Source organism: Camelus bactrianus, chromosome 13 (genome assembly GCF_048773025.1).
Source record: "Camelus bactrianus isolate YW-2024 breed Bactrian camel chromosome 13, ASM4877302v1, whole genome shotgun sequence".
Taxonomy (NCBI): domain Eukaryota; kingdom Metazoa; phylum Chordata; class Mammalia; order Artiodactyla; family Camelidae; genus Camelus; species Camelus bactrianus.
This window is the reverse complement of record NC_133551.1, coordinates 75,486,521-75,499,153: the sequence shown is the minus strand read 5'-3', so window position 1 is coordinate 75,499,153 and position 12,633 is coordinate 75,486,521. Positions and strand designations below refer to the sequence as shown.

Here is a 12,633-nt window from a genome sequence, read left to right as displayed (position 1 = left end):
ACTCCACAGAAACATGGCCTGGAGACACATTTCCATAGAATCCCAATAAGCAATCACCGCGCACACCCAGATGCCAATTTTATCACAGGACACAGAGGCTCACTGTGAGTTCCCTTTCCCCCTCATTGCTCTGAATGCAGCAAAACTTCAGCCAGCAAAGCAAAGGCACCCCAGCAACAGCCAGCCTGCTCTCGCAGGCTCCCGCCCCACCTCCCCACCCCCCACCTCCATCTGCCGACACAGGCCTTTAACCAGACCTCCTCCAGTGCACTGGCTGGGACACCCAAGGAGGGAGTCCACTAGCACAGGTCAGGGCGCCTCGGAGATTTTCAGCTCTCTCAACGCCTCACACCCCTGACTTGGTTCAGCCAGTGTTTCAAGTCTCTGCTTCCGACTGACCAAAAGTGAACTGCCCTACTTAAGCCGTCCTCTGCTGAAGGGGAGGGTGGATGGAAAGGAGAGGTTTCGGCATTTACAAATATACTTTGAAGAGTACGATTCAAAGGGATGGGAGTGTTCTCAATATATGGGCCTTTAAATACTGTAGGGGTCTTAAAAAAATCAATTTCTAGAATGTATTTGACCAGAAGTTCCTAACATCATGTTTCCCATCTGTAAGCTAGCATCTGCTCTTTTCCAGGCTGCCTGACAGGCCATCCTGGCCACACTGATGGAGCCGGCTCCGAGTTCCCTTACTAAACACAGCTGAACAGGACAACAAGCCTCGTTCAGTATACCTGGCACCTCAAATGGACTGAGGTGTCCTGTTTGTCGCAGGGCCGTGACACACACGCAGAACAACTGGCTTCCCCAACAAGTCAAAGGGACAGTATCACACCCGGACCGAAAAGCCTCTTTCAGGCTCAGGTGGGTCTCTGACGGAGCCTGCGCTGCATAGCCTGGGACGCCTCGAGCTCCACCGGGGACTCGAGTGGTAGTTAACAACAGTCACTTCGCTGCCACGCGCCACAGAAACAGCCTGGTGACTGGTCATCGTGGCACCCTTGTCCTGGGGTGATAAAAGCATGGGCCCCCACTTAATGCAGTCTGGAAACGTCCCCAGCCCTCTGCATCACCTGTTCTCTGAATCCTGACTGGTGTGCAAGGGGTCCTGTGACCTCCATGCGTGGGCAGGTGGCTGTCCTTTCCCCAGCACAGACCTCTAAATGATCTTCAAGTGTTGAGGGCCTGGCAGCATGATTACCAGGAAAGGTCTCAGAGAGCGGCCTGTGTTTCTGCTTGGGAAGTTCCCCAGGTGCCCTCGCTCCTGGTCATCAGCTGCAGCTCTGCTGACGGCTTTCCAGACAGACGCCACTGTGAGATGCAGTCAGCATGCTGACCTGCCCAGTTTTGTACGCCATTACTTGAAAGAGCCACCAGCACTGATTGTTTAAGACCTGCCTTCTGGTGATGGAGCCTTGCGACAGCTCCCTCTCGAACTGGCCGGGCTCACCTTGGGGTTGGTTCGCTGCTGCAGCCGCCTCTCCTCCCTCTCCCTCTGCAGCCGCTCAAACTCTTCCCTGATTTCGGCTGGAGTCCTCCTCCTCTCCACAACCTGCAGGCAGAATCAAGAGGAGAAGATGGTTAAGTACCCAGAAAGTGAGGGAAATGCACAAGAGCTGACGTCATTAACTAAGTGCTGCCCCGGGGACCGCCGGCCTCCCCCCATCAGACGCCTGGTCCCTGGTGACCCGAGGTTCACTGTCAGGCCTGGTCATTCCCAAGGCCGTGCCATCCCTCAGTACTCCAGAAACTGAAGTCTTACTTTCTTCATTTTAGTAACTTATCTCCAAGTCTGCAGGAATCTTACAAAGAAAACGTCATCTTAAGTGTCACAGTTTAAGTTCCTAATGAGTCCCAGCTAACATGCTGAAAAATGTTAACACGAGGCCGTCGGTGACAGTACTGGCATGTCTCCCTCTTGTGCTGGGGCCACCATCAGAGGTGCCCTTTGAGCTTCTCGGGCCAAGGGATCTTAAGCCATGAGGTATGGGTGTTCTCAGAGTCAGGGGACTCTGCCTCCTACGGTCTGAAAGGAACCTTTGCATGTATGATGTCAGCTATACCTGAGTGTAAACACTACTTGGGTACCAAACAGCAGACCGCGCTTGTCCTCGGAGATGCACAAGGATGCCTGATCTATGAGGAGATAAGGCATTGTATCTCAGCCTCTTTCGTCATGAAAGCAAGGCAGTCTAGTTGAGACTGCAAACAGGCAGGGAAGGGCCACAGGGGCCTCGGGTACCACACCTGTGAGAGGAAACCCCACCACCTGATTCCCAAGAGCCTCAAGTACCAAAGCTGGAGAGAAATGCAGGCAGTGGGCGTAGGACAGATATGACCAAAGTTATTGGTGTGAGACGGGAGACAAAGGCCAAAAAGCAGACCCCGTTATCAAGCGGGAGAAACATAGGGAGTCCTAAGAGGCTGCTCAAAGAACAGCTACAAAGGTGGGTGAGGCGAGAAAACACTGTGTTGGAAATCACAAGTTTTAAAAATTATTTTAAAAAAACCACTTAAATACAGCAAAAGTCAAAATAGTACAGAAAGAAAAGAAGTACAAAAGTACAGTTTCAAAAAAAAAAGTGCAATCCTCCCTCCCCACCCACACGCCTTTCTCACAGGCTAACGTTCGGCTTTTTACACGTCTTTCTAAAAATCTTCCACGCGCATGCATGAATGCATACATTAAAATAAATGAGCTCATATTATAGGTTCTGTGCAACTTGATTTTATTATTCAGCAATACAGAAAAATAAATATAAAATTTTGGCCTGTCCGAAAAAACAGAAATTTGTTCCCTACCACTTTCAGCACGCAAACAGAAAAGGAATGAAAGCAATTTCTCCTCTAATCAACCCATGTGGATTGTTAATTACCAAAAGGGGGGGTACTTCTTTTAAAGGAAGTTTTAAAATAAAAACACTGCTAAAATAATCCAAGAACAGACTGGAAGTCCAAATGACGTGACAACGATTGCTCTGTGACCTCACAAAAACACCCCCAGTTCCAGAACTGGTACGGCGCGCTCACGACGATGGTTCTTAAAGACACTGTGTGCACCTATTCACGGCGCTTTCGCTTCCCCAAAGATCCCCATCTTGGACTGAACAAAAGTCAGCAGAGTTTTTCAAAGTTTCCATTATCTTCTCAATCCCTGTCAGCCCTTCCCTTCATCAAAAGAAAATAAAAATAAAAGAACTTCAGGGAAACGTAGGAAATCAGCAAATCCATCTAACCTTGAAGATCAAGAAAAAAATGATTTTAAATACTTTAAAAACTGTTTGTGACTCTTAGACCCCAATTCAGTGGACTGGTGACTGTGGAACCACAACTTATCTGGACCTCGGTCAGTGGTGACCCGAGTGACTCATTACTAAGGACGAGGAGGGTCTGGGGTCTGGACGGCAAGTGCTTCTTCCTCAGGGCCCGGAGCAATCAGTCAGGCTGCTCCACCTGGATGAAAAGATTTCATACCAATGGTCTGTCTAAAGGATGCTAGTGTTAAGGGTGCAGGTTAAACAGAAGTTTGATTAGCCATAACTTTAACCAGTGACACAGACTCCATGAATTCGCTCCATACGGATTTTCTTTTTTTAAAATAAACAGATTCCAAGAGTTAAAATCCTAGACCCGAACTCTGCAGGAAATCCAAAAGGCTGGACAGCACCAGGCTCTGCAAGGGCTGGAGCAGAACAAGATTTGCTTTCAGGAATTTTAGCTTTCTGACCTTTGCAGATTGAATTAGTAGCCGCAAATTACTTTCTCTCCCCCTCATTCTGTCATAGGATGAAGAGGCAAATATTCCAAGGGTGTTCAGCCATCTCATTTTTAGTCATGCTTTACAGAGGTTCTGCAAACAGCTGGTGCATAATCAGAGCTAACTGCAAAGTCAAAATGGCTGGCCCTTCTAGAGCTGTGAGGAACTCAGCAGGGCACCTCATTCTACCTCCTGCGGGCCCCCCGATGGCCTTTAGCATTCACACCCTTCTTCACACAGAGTACGTGACGATGGAGAATGGAAGAAGGCCGAGCCAGCTGCAAGTCACTTCCCCCATCTCAGTAACTCTCAGATACGTGCATCCAGGGACGCAGCACCCTAAAATGCACCACAGTTGGTAAGTGCTAGATGTTTGCCATGTTTTTCATCAACAGAGTGTATCACATGCAGCCCACGAAGCCAACACCTGCACTGTCCACCCTGACCATGTACCAGCCAGGCCCATCCCTGCGCTGGCCAGGAAGACTTACTGTGGAGAGGGGAATACAGAGATCTCTGAAAGCAGGTGCACAGTGGGAAGGGGACAGAGACCTCGGCTCTCGGGCACTAGCTGGAGCCTCCTGGAGGGGCCTCAGGTAAGTCACTTCACTCTCTAAGCTTCAGTTTCCCCCTAAAAAAGAGGGGGATTAAAACTACACGAGTCCTGAGGTGGCGTCGGTTTTGAAAATTCTATGATTCTAGTCAACTTTCAATTTTGGAATAACTTTAGAAAATTATTTAGAACTTAGAGAAGTTACAAAGGCAGTAGAGAAAGTTCTTGTATAGCCGTCACCCAGCCTCCTCCAATGCTAACATCTTACACACCCTCGGAACGCACACCTGCAAGCCTAAGAAACGGACATAGTATGTTTGAGATTTCACTAGTCTTTCTACCAACATCACTCTCTTGTTCCAGGAGCAACCTAGGATCCAGGCTCACATTTAGTCACCATGTCTTGTTAGTCCCCTCCAATCTGTGAGTTTCTGTCTTTGTTTTCACGATGTTGACCATATTACAGCTCTTAATGCAGGCTGAGTTTCTTCGGCACTGTAAGAAGAATGTCAAAGAGACAGGGAAAAGTGAAGTACGGATAAATGTAAAGGACTGCAGACAAAAATTAGAGTGTGGAAGGTTCAGGCCAATGGCTGCTCCTCTAAATGTGCTCCGACATCTGAACGTGCCGTCTGAGTTGTGTGGTTCCCACTCCGCCTGGGGGCTGTTACCAGATTCAATACTGTCCAAGCAGTCACAGCTCAAAGCGGGCTTTTTGTCATTCTGGAGGACGGAGCAATTTCACTTTCATGACGGGTATCTGCGCAAACACCGCTAACCAGCTTGGAGAGCGAAAATGGCTGGTGTTACAAATCGGGAATGGGGTGTGTCTCGTTCCTTGGGAATCCTGCCAGAGAGCGACAAAGTCTCTTAAAGGTTAAAAAAAAAAAAAGGAAAAAGAAAAAAAACAAAGACCAAAAACCTACCTAATGACTGAAAACAAGGCCAATATTTAATGCAGCCTACGAAAGCTCAATTTCATCCCCAGCATCCACCAGGAGAAAGGGGATGATGTCACTGCTGGGACAGGGAGTGACCACCATGTCTGGGGCTGCTTTGACATCTTTGGATTAAAGGCGTCCTAGACACCAGGGGTTTTAACTGTGCCCATCACCCCTCACTGACTACAGGTATGTTGAGACTAACAGATATGTGGCAAATGGATACCAGTTGACAACTGGAAAAGTTGAATAGTCTACAAATACTAGCAGCAGAGCAATAGGATGAAGGGAACACGGCATCCTCCCTGGGGTGGACGCTACGACTGAAAAGGAGAATCCTCATATGGAACGAGCCACCGGCGGCAGGAACTCCTTGAGGGAATGCTGGTGTCAGCGCCATCAAAGGCTCTCGACTTCAGCGAGACTCTTCCTTCACAGGAGGAACAACGGGCTGTTGTGCGTCAGGCTCCGACAAGTCTCCGAGTAAGGATCAGCGGAGGGACCTTCGCGCAGTCCACCTTCGAGGCGTTGTTATCGTCAGTGAAGTCTTGGTATCATTGAAAGAAAAGCCAGCTCTGACGGGTGAGAGCCTGATTAGCTTCAAATAGTTTACTAAAAACTATGAATATGAAAGCTTATCCATTCACCATCTGGGATTGCCTACACACTTTTATAATCACTACTGTGTGTGTGGCTTTTCTTTCTTTCCAGTGGGGAGATAATTCGGTTTGTCATAGGAAACCATGCAATATTTTGCCAGGAAGAGGCTACCCCACTGCTCCACTGAGTTGGGAGAATGCTGCTGGGAATGAAAAACCCAGACCCTGAGGTGGGGATACGTAACAGAGGCCTACAGCTTTTCAGTGGCCCTGACTGCTGCCATAAAAACTGTAGTCAACCCAAGTTTTCAAAAAACAAGAGAGTTTTACTGTGGGGTATAAGGTATGAGGAGAAATTTAAAACAAACAACAAGATTCTGTTTTCCTTTTTCGATGGAAAAAATCCTAAGCCATTAGACCTAATGCTTTGCTGCAATGAACTAATGTGATGTGACGCACTGCTGTTTTCATTGAGCCGAAGGCCAGAAACCAAATGCCCACTGGAAGCAAGGGGACATACAGATGGGTGGAGGGCCGATGGTGACACTAGAGGGAGTGGCAGGGGTGGGGAAAACTGGACAGCACGTCCAGTCCAACTGCAGGGGCACCTCAGATTGTTGCCTCAGAGGAGAACACAGGTACAGCGTTACCAGATATTCTGATTTTTCCAGAGGAGATAAAAGACTGGATTTGCATGCAAAACCTCCCAAGTTTTAAATGTCAGCAAACTACAATGCATTGTGCGGGCAACCAGAACAAGGCTGCAGGCTGAAAACGGCCCACAGTCACCGAAGCTAAGCAGTGGCGCAAAGGGGAAGAGAAGCCCACTTCACTCCCCTTGCAGTGCGTACCCAAAGGCCTCTAGAAGGTTTTCATACTAGAATCAGAAGAGACAGGCATACAGGCTGGAGATCAAATACTAAAAGAGCTTCAAAGGGAATCTTACAGGATGAGGAAAAAATAACTCAATGAGAGTTAATTTAATGTTAATAGCCTGCCAACATTTCTTGGGCACCAGAGCCAAGTTTCTTTAATGAAATTAAGCAACAACACCTATATGTTCTTATAGCAATACAGAATTTTACAACTAATTTTCATATTAATTTTTCTACTTGATCCACATGTCATTTTTCAGATAACATGGAAGCACAAAGCAAACGACTTGCCCAAGGCTCTAAGACTACTCAGTGGCAGAGTGAAAGAAATGGCACCTTCTGAATTTCAGCGCTTGTCCTTGCATGGTACGGGAGCCCAGGGCAGCCTATTTCACGGGTACTTGCTATCTATTTCGTTTTGCTCACTGTATTGGTAACGTTCTAATATTATAGCGCATTAGAGACAGAAGGGTCAGTGCAGACAGTTTTAATCCAGCAGTCTTCAACTTTCCGGCTTCCATTTTGTTCACGTGCACAACACAGTACTAATGAACACTCCCTGAGTGCAGTTATGACCGCGGGTGGGGAGTAAGGCTCAGAACCCTGGAGGGTAGAAGGAGGTCTGTGTGCAGACGGAACTGTACCCTCGCAGAAACCATCCTCCATCACCCCCTGACTGGCCCGCTCCCTCCCCGAGGGTAGAAGTTACTGGTCTAGTCCATCCCTCTTACTAGTCACTTGACAGAGGTTAGGAAACAGACAAGCTGGATGACTGACTGTCCCAAGTTCACAAAGCTAAGTGGAGAACTCAATCCCTTAAACCAAAAGTGTAAGTAAGAAGGGGACTCTGACGTCTTCAAATAGTCTCGAAAGCATTATCACAGGATGCGGAATTTGGGGGTTGTCGTTTTGAGGCTGTTTAAGGACTTGACCGGGACACCAGACACACAGTTTCTCTTACCTCCCACCCTTCCATTTCCAGTCCTCTCTTGCCATAGATGTCATAGATGGCCCTGGTCTGGGGGTCACTGAGCACTGCAAACGAAAAATCAAACATGTTTACAAAGCACAAAACTCACCTTTCAGTCCTGACACGGCACCAGCGGGCGAGCCCACCTCCTTCTGTTCTTCTTCGTCCGACCACACTCTTCCTGGAGACCCTCTCTTTCCCTACGCATCTTTCCTCTTATCTGCCCTTCAGATCCAATCTAGCACGTGCTTAAAGGTGACTACAAATGAGAAACGTTGGATTTTTCATGTCCAAGATGCTCTTCGTTGTGAGGTGCACCTTGTAGGAAGCTGCACTGACCCTGCATCACTAAAGACAATCGCTTTTAAAAAACTTAGTTATTTTTCACTGCAGTCTAAAAAGTACCTTGGCTTGAGAGAGTTAATCACAGTTTCTGAAAGAAGCCTAACATAAAGCTAGAGACAGGCTCTGACTAGAAAAATCTGACTTATTATTTACTCTATAGAGTTGCACTAACTCCTGTAACAGCCTGGGCGGGCTTTTTCTCTTTTTTTCACCTCTCTTCTTTATTTGTAAATCATGTTAAAAGACACAAACACCTGCCACTATGGCGTTGGCCGTATCACCTAAAGCACATTAGAAAAAGACTTTTCAATAAGGGCGAGAGCTTTCAAAGGCTATCCAAACCGAAGTTGAACATCTGTACAGCTAGCAGGCTTTATCCTCCTCCTCTACTGGGCCAGTTTCTGTTCAAGACCTTCGAATCTTTTCTCTTCTGAGACATCTCATATATTTTTAAACCTAATTAAAAAATGATGTAAGTGACTCTATCCATATTCAAATCTAATGGGGAAGAAAGAAATGCTGACCACTGGGAAACTTGGGAGCCAAACTTCTTGAGTTCTCTCTAGGATTTAATAAGGAATTATTTATTCACCATCTCAGTCTCCCTTAGGCTAACCACTGGGGCCAGGTCTGCTGCTGCGGCATTGTCACAGGCACTGGTAGGGTGTTCCTGTTAACCCTTCCCCAGATCTCCAAAACAATACACACCAGCTATGTGGGTAGCTCAGACAACCGAATACAATAAAGGAACAAGCTTTTGGTCAAGCTTTATTCAGACCATGTAAGTAGTCACATTTAGTGAAGACACAGTGCTGACTGTCCACACATATCACCTGCCACAGTCTGTTTTACTGGTCACTAAAATCTAACTTTTTGGTTAAACTATAGTGAAATACAGCATATGCTTTTATGTTTACATAGAGAAGTCTTTATTTTGTAGAGAAAATCTAATTTTTGGTCTAATTAAGGAGCAAATCACTAAATGGTTCGGGAATGAATAACTTACTTTATTTTGCATATATCCTAAGAGTGACTTTATTTTTTAATTTTAATTTTTAAAATCGTGGTAAAATACACACAACATAAAAGTGATCATTTTAACCACGTTTAAGCGTACAAGTAAGTGGTGTTAAGTTCATTCCCAGTGTTGCATCTGTTGTTTTATTACCACTATTTCCAGAACTTTTTCATCATCTCCAAGAGAAACTCTGCACCTACTAGTGACTTTAATATTTTATAAACAAATACATCACAAATTTTCTTTCTGAAATATGAAAGATGTAAGTATAAAAATCTGAATTACTTGATTCTATTTCCTATTAGGCTTCTTACCACCATTGTCTTTCTTTTGTTAGAATCTTTTCCTTAACTGAATGCCACAGAACCAATAAAATCACTTTTAGATGAAAAAATGTTCTTTGTATCTTCTCACAAAAAAAGAACAAAGAAAGCTCGTCTGTAGCGATTGGCCTTTTACTTCAAAGAGTTCCTTTTAGAAGAAAACTAGTAACCAATTTAAAACTGGAGTGTCCCCTGCAATTCAGATCCTGGTCTAGTACTTTACCTCCTCTCTCATTTTCTACTTGCTGGACACATATTGATTTCCAAAGCAAAGTACTCCTCTTTCAAAGGACCCTGTCAGTAAGAAGCACTAAGCTAACCAGCTCTTTTATACACCTCTCAGGACTCTCTTTTTCTTTCCTCTACAAATCAAGTCTCTTAAAAATCGAGCATCTGCTGCCAGGGTGTTTCTATAGAGCCAAGCCCTCCACTGACCTTCATAAGCCTGATGAACAAGGTTAAACAGCCGCTCGGCCTGCGATTTGAGCTCCGGGTCTCTGTGCTTGTCGGGATGGTACAGCATACACAGCCTCCGGTAGGCAGCTTTCAGCTCTTCAGAAGAGGCCTGCAGAAAGAAAAACCCAGTTAGAGAACAACCAGTGCTACGTACATATTACCATGATCAGAATCAGCCCTGCAACGGGAAGCTGTCAGCCACGTTCCAGCACGTTTGCTCCCTACACTCAGGACACAATGAAGTTACGCTTTATTACTTCAGTAAGGCTTCTGTTTTCCCCACAGTTGATAAAGTGATCAATTATGTACATCAGTAGCGGCTGTGTTTTGCTGGGAAAGACTGCCATCGGACGGAACAAAAGCTGGTGTCCCTGTACTGGTTCATGGTGCTCTGAAAACCATCACAGAGACCTGCTTACTCTGTAACCTAAGTTATTTTAAAGTAAATCTGCCAAGGTATTTGTTCAGAAAGGAAAAAAAAAGCTATATACCATTAGACAGAAATGCCACACATTTACTCAATTTTCTGACAAAGGAAACTCCGTGAATATTCATCCTTAAAAATCAGACATAAACTGTAAAATCAACACACATTTCTACTCATCCTCTAATTCTAAAAGGTCGCACATAAAGCAAGCAAAGATGCTTTACCACCTCTTAGTGAAAACAAAAGCCTCCCCACCCCTAGCACCCAAAGGCCCACCCAACACTTGCAACTCTCCGATTCTTATCAGTGGTCCGTTTGAGGGGAGAAATGCACCATGGAAAGAGCAGTCGACACAGAGTGAAATGGGCACTGGGTGTGTGTTAACCTCCCAGGAGGGAGGAAGGACGGGTGTGACAGAAACCCACTTTCCACTGCGCCTGCCTCACAGCCACCAAGAGGTTCTCAGAAAGAGACTTGTTCAGAGGCCCTGGGACAGCGCACCATCTATCTGGCTGGGTCCTCAGGTATGTCTTGGGGAAGTGCTATGTCTGATTTTATATCAACCTCAGGGCCCATTCTGGTCCATTAGAGGTGATGCCCAGTGGGCAGCCCTGGCTGGATGACTTGTCAGGTAGAGAATATTTTATTTTGGGGAGGCAACTCCACCATTTTGACAACAGAAGCAAATTCCGGGTCACTGACAACATGCCAGAGGGTACTGACACACCAGCCATCTGGGTAGAGGAAGGGGACCAGGTCCCCGAGGCCAGGGGACGGACAGTGCTCTGGGACTAGGTCTGGGAACACGGATACCCAAGGCGAGGTCCTGGGGACATGATGAGTTAAGGGGTCATGGTTACAAGGGAAAATGTTCAACAGTATTTTTCTATAATTTCCACAACTTTTCAATATCCTCCAGTTCCAGGAGTAATGAGTGCTTTTACCAATGGAAAAAGGCAAAACTTCACTGTGCTTTAGTAATAATTTTGGCATGAAATGTAAGTATTTGATATAGGACTAAGTTATTCAGAAACCAGAAAACCAAGAAATTTGCACAAGCTTACTAGAGATTTTCAAGGAATTCCGAAGAACTCCAAGAGGAAGACAACAGCCGTTACTGGAATGTTACGTATGTGAGTCACACGTGCCTGGGAGGGGAGGACGGCCACCCTCTCGGGCCATTTCCCTGTCGGAGGACAGGGTGGCTGCGTGATGACCTCTAAGGGCCTTTCCAGCCCTACCTCTGCATGGTTCTGTGATGAGAAAGCTCTGCCAGACCCGGGCTGCTCGCTGCCCCTCAGCCCAGACACAGACCCACGGGGCTCGTTAGGCAGGGGCGCACGGTGTTCTAAGCCAGCAGCTTCTGGAGGGTTTCCGTTAACTACTTCATTGGAAAACGGTCAAGGATCTTGTTGACTGTGCATCCTTTGGCCTAGGCAGACCACTGCCCTGTGTCAGCACTAATCTTTTTCTCCATCTTCTCTCCGGTGCAGCCTTGGAGAATCACACTCTCGAACCATCTGGAGATGACCGCCTTCCTCCTTTCTCTCCCCTGGCCATCTGTGTGATTCACTCTGCAGTGATATACCAGCCTTCAGGTGTAGCGGTTAAGAACGCAGGCTTCGGGCAAGTGAGCTTCCCAACCCCCGGCTTTCTCACCTGCTAACGGGGATGGCAGCCACACTCAGGGCCGGCGAGGGGATGAAATGAGAGGGGGACTCTAAGGTGCCTCACACAGTGACCCCCCCACACATGGCAGAACCAGCTTGCTGCAGCTCCTCTAAACCCTCTTCTTGGTTTTCTCATTTGTAGACAATACTCTCTCACACTTACTCTGAAGAGTAAATGAGGTAATACGCATAGGAGCATTTAACAATGCCCTGCATGCAGGAGGAATGTAACCACTGTAGCTGCCCTTATCGTCGCAATTCAATTTTGACGTCCCTTTGACAGCACGGATTTCGGTATTCACGCTGGTGTGGGGGTGACAGGAACATTCATTCACAAAATGGCCCATGTTTGTGAAAATTCACCGGGCTGCGCGCTTGTGACGTGCATGTTCCTATACGTCTATTCTACTTCAACAAAAACACAAGGCTCCACAGAGGAACATTCCCACCAGTGGCTTCCTTCCCCGCCTACGTCAATTATACAACGCACTGCTTGCCACACTTACCAATACGCCACCTGTGCCAAACCTTGTTGTTTTAAGTGAGTAAACAATAGCTAGCTAATGGCAAATTAAATATATCTTCTCCAGATAGGTTTACTTATATGATGGGCTAAACAGCCATTACAAATCATTCTCTTGCTGCAAGTTTTAATTGTTCTTATCAGCATCTCGTAAAAATTACAAGTGCAGGATC

At 46.4% G+C, this 12,633-nt stretch overlaps 1 protein-coding gene across 2 annotated transcripts in view; it reads right to left on the bottom strand.

Annotated features, from left to right (window-relative positions):
* DNAJC11 (DnaJ heat shock protein family (Hsp40) member C11) overlaps positions 1 to 12,633 on the bottom strand; it is a 65,690-nt gene that overhangs the window by 33,003 nt on the left and 20,054 nt on the right. For both annotated transcript variants that reach the window (XM_074377529.1, XM_074377530.1), the window contains exons 2-4: positions 9,820 to 9,949; positions 7,690 to 7,763; positions 1,454 to 1,555 (exon numbers count right to left, since the gene is read on the bottom strand). In XM_074377529.1, the coding sequence (XP_074233630.1) occupies positions 1,454 to 1,555; positions 7,690 to 7,763; positions 9,820 to 9,949 (306 nt within the window). The remainder of the gene's footprint in view (positions 1 to 1,453; positions 1,556 to 7,689; positions 7,764 to 9,819; positions 9,950 to 12,633) is intronic.